Source organism: Choristoneura fumiferana, chromosome 18, assembly GCF_025370935.1.
Source record: "Choristoneura fumiferana chromosome 18, NRCan_CFum_1, whole genome shotgun sequence".
NCBI classification, from domain to species: Eukaryota; Metazoa; Arthropoda; class Insecta; order Lepidoptera; family Tortricidae; genus Choristoneura; species Choristoneura fumiferana.
This window is the reverse complement of record NC_133489.1, coordinates 17,555,521-17,568,291: the sequence shown is the minus strand read 5'-3', so window position 1 is coordinate 17,568,291 and position 12,771 is coordinate 17,555,521. Positions and strand designations below refer to the sequence as shown.

At 36.1% G+C, this 12,771-nt stretch overlaps 1 protein-coding gene across 1 annotated transcript; it reads left to right on the top strand.

Annotated features, from left to right (window-relative positions):
* Positions 1–161: 161 nt before the first annotated feature.
* On the top strand, positions 162–11,520 carry LOC141437730 (F-box/WD repeat-containing protein 9-like). The gene is made up of 6 exons (XM_074101220.1): positions 162–268; positions 609–760; positions 887–1,201; positions 2,497–2,762; positions 6,351–6,888; positions 8,232–11,520. The coding sequence occupies exons 2-6, from the start codon at positions 632–634 to the stop codon at positions 8,325–8,327; spliced, it is 1,344 nt and encodes a 447-aa protein (XP_073957321.1). The 5' UTR covers positions 162–268; positions 609–631; the 3' UTR covers positions 8,328–11,520.
* The last annotated feature ends 1,251 nt before the right edge of the window (positions 11,521–12,771 follow it).

Here is a 12,771-nt window from a genome sequence, read left to right as displayed (position 1 = left end):
TCTGTGTAAGAAATTACGACTAGATAATGTCAGTCACAAAGAGACTTCCGTTTCCGAACTGTTAAAGGATTAATAAAAACCGCTCAAATATATTTAATTCCTCCAGACCGAAAAAAAAATTACGTCTGTGGTTGCGAATGACATGACAGTGACAGTTATTTTCTGACGAATCTGACGTAAAATTTTATTTCAATCCATTTTGTTTATTTACTAAATAAATCGGTACTGCTCAACATAACACTGATTTAACACTGTTTTCTATATTGTCGTAAGTACTTTCTCCAAACATATACATCTTTGTGTTGACAAAATCTCTATAAAAAACCTAAATAAAACAGCTGTGAGAAGAAAAAATTTGCTAAATAAATATCACATAATTATTAACCGTAATGAACATGCAATTGTTTTGTTCTCTGGACAATTTATTAGACTAATATTGCAAAATAAGCGCAGGTAACAAAGACGTAATATATGTTAATTAAAATCCTTGAATACTGCTTGAACCAACCACCTCCATAAAAAGACATTCACCTAGAAAGTGAAACGCCAGTCATTCTGGCTATTATTTTTAAACGAGTGAGTAAAAACTGTAAGATCTTATGTTTTAGGTGGTGATAAGTTCAAATTGAAGATGTGTGATACACTGGAATGCTTGAAGGAACATTTAACAGATATTGAAAATGAGTGCCTCAGCCCATGTACAGAGTTCAATATTGCTTATGAACCCGCAAAACCCGAATTAGAGAGTTTGCCTGTTGAGGTAACTAATACACTTAGATACAAAATAAACTGAGTGTTATACTTTATTGCATGCAGTTTATTAAGTTACTTGGTAAATACAATATGTTGAAGTGATCCTGTATCTAAAAATATTTTTCTTTTACAGGTATTTTTAAGAATTTGTTCATTTCTTGATGCAGATTTTTTGATACAAACTGTGGCAAAGGTTTGCACAAGGTTTGAATCAATACTAGCTGATGTTCACATGTGGAAATGTTGGCTTTGTAGTAAATTGGATGGTGGGTGCTATCCTCCTTTACCAAATTTAAAAGTATACAATGACATTGATATAGATTGGGTAGACTTGTCACTAGAAGTGGCTAAGGAGAAGAGAAAATGGGACAATGTAGATGAAACTATGAAGCATATTGTTGTGAAGGATGTCCATTATGCATCAGTGGACACAGTGTTGCTGGTTAATGTAAGTTTGGTATTCCATGTGACCATTTATTTGTTATTTAAGAAGTTAAAGATAATTAAGAATTAAGATTAATTAATTATGTGCAATAGTGTAAAGGTTCTTAATTTATGACTTTTTTTTAAATCCATAATATGATTATTTAGCAAAAAAAGTTTTAAAAAAAGTTGTGAATTTTATAATTTGACTTGATTGAATTTATATTATATTGCATTTTGAGTTTCTTTGTTATTTTTTTATCAATTTAGCAAAAAGATTATCACCATGTAGTTTCTATCAATAAACTTATTCATCAGCGGTACTTAACGGAAGTCAAGAAAAACATGGTGTAGATAGAGCTAAGAAAACAGTGGCCTATTTTAACGTAAATTGGGGTGTTTTTTTTTCTCAACTAACCCTATATTGTGGGGTATGGTTGGATAGGTCTTTTAAAACCATTGCGAGCATTGGAGTTGCGATCACAATTTTTCTATTCAGTAATCTGTTTGCGAAATATTCAACTTTAAATGCCAATTTTTATTGAAATTGAGTGTCCAAAAATTTAAACTGTTGGGTGGAAAAATTAGAAAAAATTCCGAATGGTAGTAAATATATCAAATTTACAAGGAAAATTGTAGCGGCGAAGATTGCTTGAGAATTATTAGTAGTTTAAGAGTAAATAGCAGCCTAAGGTATAAAATATACCTAAACTTGGAAGATTCAGTACACACACAATACAAAATCCTTAAAAAAATATTATTTTATTTTTTCGTAATGGCTACGGCACCCTATCTTGGGCATGTACGACGCGCTCTTGGCCGGTTTTTTTGTTAATTTTTTGCTTATAGTCCAGGAGAAATTCCATCTAAAATGTGATTGACTTTGACTTTGACTTTTATCCAAAAAAAATGCATAGTTCCTGCAGGATAGCAATAAAAAAAAACTTTACTAATGAAGTTGCAGGCAATAGCTAAGTAAGATATAAAAAATATATGAATTTCAATTACAACTGCTGGCTATAATTAAATTATAACAAAGATAACGCCTAATAAATGTATTAAAAATTATATTTAGTGAAGGCATTGTAAAGTGCATTGGCAATTGGCAACATTTTGATTAATTTGAACTACATGTTATTGCCTACAAGCTTGAGGTCCCAGTTTAATTCTGGTTGGGGCAGATATTTATATAAAAAAGTGGTTTATTCTTGAGTCTTAGGTATATACCTGAGGCTTGAGTGTAATATAAAGTATGTTTATCCATTTACTTGTCCAGCCACACGGTTCAATGTCATAATTTTTTCATTTTTTGTTTTTCAGGGTGGTGAATTCTGTATTTCTGGTGGCAGAGACCGTGGTATGGCACTGTGGAATGTATTGGACATCAAGCCAAATGGTACAAACAATCAGACAGTATATACCGATATCAAGCCCAACCATATTAGGTCTGATGCTCATGCTGGGTGGGTATGGGATCTGACTGCAGACCGAGTGGACAATGCTTCAATAATCTACTCTGCATCCTGGGATAACACAGTCAAGGCATGGGATTTACAAACTGGATTTACGTGTATTGAAACTTTTCAGTAAGTTCATTGTAAAAGTCAATATAAAAGTATTAAGATTAGATTATTTGAATACCTACCTGTATCCTGTGTAATTTTTTATTTTTGTTAACTTTAAGGAAACATTCAATTTTCAATAGAACAAATGAAGTTAATTCTCCAACCAAGACACTAGTGGCCTAACTCTTACTATTTAAAAGATAATCAAGAAATTAAAATAATCAAAAGTCAGTAACTTAAGTGTTTTAATCTACACTAATATTATAAAGAGGAAAGATTTGTATTTTTGTATGTTTGCAACAAATAAACTCAAAAACTATTGGACCGATTTCGAAAATTCTTTCACCATTAGAATGCTACGTTATCACTTAAACATAATAATATAGTATAGGCTATAATTATTTATTACTAGAAATAATTAGGGGTCCAGACTAAAACTTCAATAAAATGCCATAAAATGTTTTTCATCGCGTGTGCTGCGGAAACTGTTGATTATGGAACAAAAAATGTTCTACTATATTAAAATATGGAAAATGATTGTAAGTCTTAAAATTTTTAAGAGTACTTTTTTTTTGTTTTAGTAACATCTGCAATCGGTAAATTAAACCATAAGCAAATCTGTTGCGTGTAGTATGGCGTTTGGAATGAGAAGTCCATTGACTGCTCTCTTCCTCATTAACTATGTTTCACAGTTGAGGGGGTTCTGGAGTTCAATCCGTGGCTGCGTCCAATATTTTGCGTCTCGACGGCATTCGTTAGTGTCACCCAAGGCCAATGCTTGTGCAAGCTCATTTATGTGTGTTGTGAGTTTTTTTTTATATGATTTGATACGAGAAGATAATTCTTCATTTTATTGTTGGCATTTTGAGATATTTGTGCACATCCTCGTTTTTGGTGAACCAAGGTGCACAGCATATAGTTTTGAGGGAATTATTTTGAAACCGTTGTAAAATCTCGATATTAGATTTGCTAGCTGTTCCCCATAGTTCCAGAGCCTATGTCCAGATGGGTTTTAGGATAGTATTATAAATAATAATCTTGTTTTCCAGAGACAATCTCGATTTCCTCCCAAGCAACCAGCTCATTGCTCTCATTTTCATATTCAAGGAATCTCGTTTAGCCTTGATGTGATGATATTTCCATGTTAATCTTCGATCCAGATGTGCTCCGAGATATTTGACACATTCAACTTGTGGTAAGGTGGCATTTCCTAGTTTTACTTCAGGACATGTTTGTCTATTAAGCGTGAAGGTAATATGGTTAGACTTTTGAGCACTAGCTTTGATTTTCCATTTCTTTAACCACTCATCTGTCATAGACAATTGAGTTTGAAGCTTTTCAGAGGCCTGCTCATGGTTCATATCGCAACTTAGAATAGCAGTATCATCTGCATACGTCGCTACCAATACATTGCTGCTCACAGGTAGATCAGACGTGTATATGGTGTATAAAACTGGACCCAAAACAGATCCCTGAGGAACTCCGGCGCGTATCTCGTGAATTTGAGAGCTATGCTCACCATACTGCACATAGAACAGTCTGTCCTTTAAATAGGAAGCAAGAATCCGAAAGAAGGCGCCTGGAAGTAGCCTTTTGATTTTAAAGAGAAACCCTTTATGCCACACTTTGTCGAAAGCCTGTTGGATATCATGGAATGCAGCTGAGCAGTATTGTCTCTGTTCCATAGCATTGCGGATTTCTTTTGCAATTCTGTGAATCAGTTCAACAGTTGAGTGATTTCTTCTGAAGCCAAATTTGTGGTTTGGGATTAGAACTTTTTCATCCATAATGGGTCTTAGTCTTTCCATAAGCAATCTCTCGAACAGCTTCGATATTACGGGCAGCAGGCTTATCGGACGGTAAGAGGATATCTCTGTAGGGGGTTCGCCTGGCTTTAGAACCATTATGATGTGAGTTACTTTCCACTGGGACGGAAAATATCCAACTCTCAAAATACTGTTAAATAACATTGTCAAAAAGATTACTCCTTTGCGGGGCAATTTCTTCGATATATATGGTGTAATTAGATCGTATCCAGACGCTTTCTGCGTTTTGAGCTGTTTGAAGCCCCTTGCAACTTCCTTGGGGGTAATTAGCCTGATTGAGGGACTAGACTCGCATTCAGTACTTAGGTACTCGTTAATATCCGAATTTTCTTCGTCACTGTCCGACATATTAGGCGTGAAAACTTTACTGAGGTATCCCGCGCATGCCACAGCTTTTTCTTCTTCTGTTCTTGCCCATTCCCCTCCAGCTACGAGTAGTTTGATTGGGGGATATGCAGGTTGGGGCTTCATTGTTTTTTTTACCATATTCCACAAGGTATGTTCTCCATTACTTGAAGCTGATAGCATCTTGATCTTAGATTGGATATTTTCGTTCTACATTTCTTTTAGATTTTTTTTAAGCTCAGTTGCTGCTTTGTTCAAGGCCCGCTTATCGATGGTATTACGCGTAGTGTGCCAGACCCTGCTCAGTCAATGTTTTTCCAGGACCATCTTACGGTCCGTCTTTGTGTTTGGTACATTTCTTACGTCCCTCTTCTTATAGCATGGTGTTGCAAGCCAAGATGCAGTCTGTATAATATTAGTCAAATGAGGTGTTGCTTCGTCGATGTCTTCTGGTGATTTGAGTGGTAGTTTAAGATTTATTTTGGTGTCAATGTGTTCACTAAAGCTTTCCCAATCCGTTTTGTCGTTTGTTAGGCGAGGGGGTTCTTTCTTTACTATGGCTTTCGTACTAAGTGTTAATATAACCGGTGTATGATCACTGCTACCATCAAGGCTTCCCTCAATATAACAATAGAGGTCGGTTAAAATAAATAAATATCACGGGACAATTCACACCAATTGACCTAGTCCCAAAGTAAGCTTAGCAAAGCTTGTGTTATGGGTACTAAGCAACGGATAAATATAATTATATAGATAGATACATACTTAAATACATAAACACCCAAGACCCGAGAACAAACATTCGTATTTTTCATACAAATATCTGCCCCGACACGGGAATCGAACCCGGGACCTCAAGCTTCGTAGTCAGGTTCTCTAACCACTAGGCCATCTGGTCGTCAAACAAAAAATTCCAACAGGTCTGGAACTTTATTTGCATCTGACGGCCAACTGGTAGAGGTGCCCGTAGCGAAGCTGTTAAGGCCCAGAGTGTCCATGGCTTTTTTAAGGTCCCGTCCTCTCGTGGTTGTAAGCCTTGATCCCCAGGTGTTTCTTGCGTTCCAATCCCCGCACATGCAATTAAGGTCCTTAGCACCCCCTAGCCAAACTTCTTAAGTTGCATACTCAAGATTTATCAGTTGGACGGTATAGGTGCCTCACCGTCAACATGTAAAAAAAAAAAACAATTTTAGTCAAAATCGTTATGAGACTTTTCAAGATTTCCGACTATAAATGTTCAAGAATTTCCCGTTTAAAGATATAAGATTTATGTCACTCAAGGTTATGTCAGAAGCCTTGGATCTCTTTAAGGAGGAGCTGGGGGATTTGTCCTTGAAAAAGGTTGGGAAAGTTCGCTTTTGTCGAATCGGGCGGAATAAATTAGTACCTCTCTTCTTTCTTCCTCTTTACTATTAACATATGTATCATTAATTTACAGGTGTCGAATATCTGCTCTCTCCGTGGTATCTTGCGACAATTTAGTCATGGCAGGATTGTATTCTAAAAAGATACTCTCATTTGATCTCCGTACTGGACCAGCCCCTATTAGTTCGTACCAAGCACATAGGGGACCTGTGCTGGCCCTCGACTCATACAATAATAAGGTTGCATCTGTGAGTGAAGACAAAACGCTAGCTGTGTGGGACAGAGTGGCCGGAAAAACTTTAGTGACTGATGTGAAAATGCCAACTGAGAAAGCATTCCCTGTCTGCGTCAGTTGGAGCCAAGCAGCCTTGTACATTGGAGACTCCAAAGGGGCACTTCACCTAATCCATCCAGAAGAACATAAATACCTTAAGACGCACAGGATGTGGTCTGAACCCTTTAATGACCCTCCCTGCAAAATAACTGGCTGTTTGCAAAACAATGGAAGTTTAGTCTTATGTTCGGACAGAGGTGAAATCAAGTTTATGTACAATAGTTACCCACCACAAAAATATGCCTCGGTGAATTCGACAACATTTGACGTAACACAGGTATTTTATTCACTTCGTTAATTGTTACAACAAATAAACTACTTATTATAAAGTTTACAACACAACTTTAAATTAAACCATGTTGCAAATCTTTGCGACAAAACATGTAGCACTATATTTAATGAAGTAAACCCGGATAACTCAAGTCTTAGCCCTTAATAAGGCCCCATTTTCTGGAGCATACTACCACATAATCAAAAGCAGCTATCGAATGCATACCTGATAAGGTATATTTTTAAAGCCAGTCGTATTTTCAACAATTACAAAATTGATATTGTGTGTGACGTATTATAAAAGCAATAAGGTTAAATTTCCAAAGCAATGCATGTGGTTGGTAAATCGTCTCTACCTCTTTAAGGGTAAAATCGAGTTTAGCTCGACATATTTCGGGCTAATACGTAGCCTTTCATCTAGGAGCACGCACGCGACACGGCGCTCACTAGTAGTAGTAGTGCGCGTTTTGCAGCACGTGTCCTCTGTCCTAATGAAGGGCTATGAATTAGCCCGAAACATGTCGGAGCTAAACTCGATTTAAGACATGAGTTATCCGGGCTTACCGGGCTACTTCATTAAATATGAGTGAGTCTCTCAGTAGTATCATGTTGAATGTAGCACTATAAATTGTACATTGTAAACCATCTTTTTTGTACCATGTCTGAGCAAATAAATGACTGATTAAGATTTTAGTAATACTAGATGAAAACCCGGCTTCGCTCGGGTAAAATGTCGGGTAAAACTCATAATAACATGTTTGAAAAAAAAAAATTGCCAGTGTAAAGACTGTCGTACCTACTTATCGAAAAATCTGACGTATATTCCCAGCCTTAATATTATCACAAACGTACTTTCACAGCTAACCTACGTATCGGTATTTCTCTAGTAGATATTTCTCCTAAATCTTATTTGCCCAAATAACTATGATGTCTCTGTCTCATAATCAAAGAAATTAGACCTAAAGGGCCCCATATACGGTACGATTCGTCTGTACGATCGATCTGATTAAAATCGACGAATCGTACCGTGTGTGGGGCCCTTAAGAGGTCACAATGGAGAACGAAATACGAACCTGTGACACCTGTGACACGTGATGACGTGACACTAACGCCACTTTGATGTGATGACTTTGACATGTTTACTTCGCAACGCCATTATATACTTAGTAATTTTTTCAAGTTTATATTGAAAATACTCGATAATCCGAATTTTCCGCCTACAAGTTAACGACTCGGATTGACTAATTTTTTACGCTCTTCAATTTGATGTGCATTTCATTCGAGTCTACCGTACCCCTTGACGAAATTATTAATATAGAAGATTTTAAACGAATTTCAATTATTTTTCAGTTGCGGTATCTAAACGGCGTTCTATGTATCGGGACATGTGATTCAGCGTTGGAGTTTTGGGTGCCCAACGAACAGTATCCCGACGCGGTATGTTGAGCGCAATACCTTGTTCTAATGGATCATTTGCTGTTTTGCCAAACAGATCACAAATTATATAATAAAATTTATATGAATCAATTCAATACCAATGTTAACTATTTTATGAATGACTAATACAATGTTGCATTAATTTTTGTTGATAAGGGCATTTATATGAAATGTAATATTATTGAATTTTAGTTTTAACCCTATGGACATGGTGACGTTTGTTGTTACTATTTATTTTGTCAGCGCAGATTGTTTGAATTTTGGATTAATCGACACAAAGATGCACAGCAGCCAAAGCTAAACGCCACGTGCAAAATTCTATCCCCCTCCCACACGTTAGGCGCGTAAGAGGATTGATAGAATTTAACTATCAATATTTTGCTATCAGGCAGCGTCTAGTTAGTCTAGTACTAGTACGAGTATAATGGCATAAGTAAACCACTAAACGTTCTTCCCCGAGTGTTACAGTAGAACTCGGGGTGTATGACGACAAAGGATATAGCAAGATTATACTGAAAATACAAAGTGAAGTACACAGTAGTGATGCACAGAAAAACCAGAAAAATAGACCAGCGCTGGGAATCGAACCCAGATCCTCGGCATTCCATGCCACGTGCTATACCGATACACCACCACTGGACAACACTGGACTGGTCCAGTGGTGGTGTAGCGGTATAGACATGGATCATGAGCACGTCATCATTAAAATTTGCACTTTAAAGTTGAATATTTCGCAAACATATCACTGAATCGGAAAATCGTCTTAGCAAACCCCTAATGGTTTTAAAAGACCTATCCAACGATATGAGAAAAAATGAGAAATAAAAATCACCCCCACTTTACGACTCGACGAAAAATGATTTTTTTATTGTACCATTTTGTCGGCATAGTTTACATATATATTCGTGCAAAATTACAGCTTTCTAGCATTGATAGTCCCTGAGCAAAGCCGCGGATGGACAGACAGACAGACCGACATGGCGAAACTATAAGGGTTCCGTTTTTGCCATTTCGGCTCCGGAACCCTAAAAATGGTTTGGCTACACATTTGACACATAATAAAATATCTGTTACAAATATGTAACGGGGCACTCACATTCGCGCAAACACTCAAACATTGTACAAATGTTTGCACAAAAAAAAGTGTTATCAAATATTCAAAATCGTTTAAAAATATCGTCTTTCAATATCTTATTAGTTCACGTATTCGTGCGTGTGTAAATTCCCTAGCTTTTGCATTATAACACATAATCTATATTTTCACTTGAGTAATTATTACATTTATTTGGTATAAAATCAGTGGTGAATAAATCACTTTTTCTAAATTCAGAAATAGTAGTTACAAAAATAGGCTAGGTTATATTTTTGAAATAATCGATCAAACAATTGGTTATTTGAATATTTGTTCCATTTGTTATAGAAAATGCACAATATAAATATATACTATAATTTTATACATTTTATATCTTGTGCAAATTGAAGATAAGAATTTTTATTTTAAAGCTTTTCAATGGTATAGAAAATGATCTTCAGAACAATTGAATAATTATAGCAAGTGACTTTATACCATTTGAATTTATACGTTTTAAGTGTTTAACGTTCTATTTTATACAAAATACGGTAGATCCAATAATTTATTGTGCGTAATGGAATGTACCTTTTATGTGTTGAGAAAGTTCTATTCGTTGTAAAATACGTATACGTATACGTTGTTTCCACAGAAACAGTAATAGGTAGCTAAGTAATCAGTCCGGCCGTATTTTAGTCAAAATTAATATAATATAGTGATGTGATTTTACTAAGCAAGTTGATTATTTATTTTATTATTTTATAATTAAAATATTTAAAGCACTTTGATTCTATGCCCTGGATCATCTAATAATGAAACATGTAAGAAAATTATCAGAATATAATGTCATCGGTCGGATAAATCGGGGCTTGTTACACTCTGAGGCCATAGACTCTTGTGGACTGAGTTAACATTACCTGATTATGTGGTACCTACTTATGTTCAGATTGTGGTAAAATGAAAAAAGTGTGTTGTAGTTTTTATTGTGTTCTCAAACATGTTGGGACTTACCGTGCGTTGAAATAAGAGTATATTAAATCAAACAAATCCTATTTTATGCTCATTGCCTGATCTCTATTTAATAAAGACTTCTGTGGCTTCTAGCATACATAGCTAAACCACTCCAACCTCGACGTGTAGTACAACCTTTTCACAATGACTCAGTGACTTCTTTCATGAGAACGAAGATAGCTCACTGAGATATGGTTATACTGCGAGTGGAGCTTACTGCGGCTTACACTAGTATTTCTTGAAGACATAAATCATACATCGCTTTCGCATATGCGCATTAGAGAAAAATAGATGCTTTATGACTACAACAAAGCCTAGCATGTTAGACCCAGTGTTATTGTTATTCTATTATAATTATTATCTATTAATGAAAATAAAATTTATAAGAATGTTAGGGTGTCGTCCAATCAGTATAAAAACTTGTCTATTGATCAACGTTCCGGCTGACAACGTAAATTATGTTACTTAATAAATGTTTAGCTGACAAACAAAGTGCATAACAGTTAAAATGCATAACGTTTAAATGACATAACCAGACATAACATTTGTTTATAAATTTGTAAACTAATAATATTATTTATGGTGTACAATAAAAAGTCATTGTATTGTATTGTAAAAAATGATCAGGGGGCGTAAAATCATTTTACATAATTCGATCCAGTGGATGACTTAAAAAATAGGTAAGACTAAGCTAGTAAATCATAAAGGCACGAATGGTTTTGACTACATGGAATTGGAACTCCGCGAGGCGGAGCACCGTCGATTTTATTTGTAATTATTTACTTTTGGTTGTTTGTGTGGCAATTACATATTATGTCAACTGGTCTTTATATTCTCTGAACATATGCATTGTGTTGATATGCATTTCATTTTTACACTGGTTAAACAGGTATGCAGATTAGTTATGCATTTTGTTTATATGTATTGTGAAAATCAGCCGAATTGTTGTTATGCAAATCTTTATGCAACCAGAATATCTACATAGTGACTACCTACGGATCTTTTGAACATTTGATTGAACTTTAATGTTACCCACTAAAACAATAAAACTGTAACTTTATTTGAAAACAATGTTTATTTGTAAGCTTTTATAATGCATTTTTAATAAAAGCGGAAATATTAGCTTGTTTTTATTTCGACGAAAGAGGAAGTCGTTCACTGTAGCCGGTTTGGAACCAAGTGCAAATAAAAGGCAAATAATTAAGTATTCTGCGATGAGGGTTTTCACAGAGGCGAAATATGGCTAGATGGCGTTAGTTGGCTATTTAACCAATCACGAGCAAACGTCAAACGGACCTCACGATACTAACGCCATCTAGCGATATTTCGCCACTATGAAAACCCTCATTCGTGCCATGTCGTGTCGGTGACACATTAATCCGTAGTGATTGAGCGCTTTGTGTGATCCTTTCGACTCTCCCCACCACCCACTTTGCACGGTTCCAATGAGGGCTACAAACAGGCAAAATATCGCTAGATAGCGTTAAGGCGCGGCCCCATGCAGTTGCTCGACGCTCGTTTCCAGCGATAAATCTGGTCACGTAACCCCACTCAAATCAAATTTTTCCCCGACTCAAATCGGTAATCGCTAGTCGCTCGTTTGCAGCGACCAATCTGGTCACTTGATCCTATTTCAAATTTCTCGCGACAAAAAAACTGACAGTGTTTGTTTAGAAATTGACGAAATGTAGTTTGTTTACAAGTACCAAAATGGGTTTATCAGTGTCAACACATTGCTGCTTCCCATTTTGAAGCTCAATATTTTCAGCTTTATTGCTATATGTCACGTGACCAGATTTGTAGCGACGAGCGATTGCATACAGCAGTAGCTCAACATTTTCAGCTTTATCGCTATATGTCAAGTGACCAGCAGGGCTACTACGAAACTCGAAGTTCGTACCGTACCGTCCCTCTCGCTCTCGTATTAAATAGTATAAGTGTCAGAGGGACTGCACGATACCAACTTCGAGTTTCGGGTTTCGTAGTAGCCCTGGAGATTTATCGCTGGAAACGAGCGTCGAGCGACTTGCATGAGGCCGCGCCTTTAGTATCGTGAGGTTTTCTCTATGTAGGTACCTACCTGTTTTCTGTATCGCTTACTATTCCTAGTGTACAATAAAGAGTAATTGTATTGTATTGTATTGTTTTTTGATGTTACGATCTTGCTTGCAATTGGCTCATTTAGTTATTAGCCTAGCCAATGAGGGCTATCGTTTTTTGTCTTTCTAGATGGCGCCACTTTGCGTGTGGCTTTCAAAGTCTGTAATTACGGGCGTGAAAATAAAGTTTAGATTAAAATCAATTTAATACACCTTAAAACCGTACCATAAAAATATCGAACAACCACAGTGTTGCGTAGTCCCGTTGTGTTCG

Bases quoted from the DNA above. Each gene is read 5' to 3' on its own strand.
- LOC141437730 (XM_074101220.1), top strand. From the start codon at position 632: ATGTGTGATACACTGGAATGCTTGAAGGAACATTTAACAGATATTGAA. The intron at 761-886 runs GTAACTAATACA...TTTCTTTTACAG, and splicing joins TAGAGAGTTTGCCTGTTGAG to GTATTTTTAAGAATTTGTTC. The intron at 1,202-2,496 runs GTAAGTTTGGTA...TTTGTTTTTCAG, and splicing joins ACACAGTGTTGCTGGTTAAT to GGTGGTGAATTCTGTATTTC.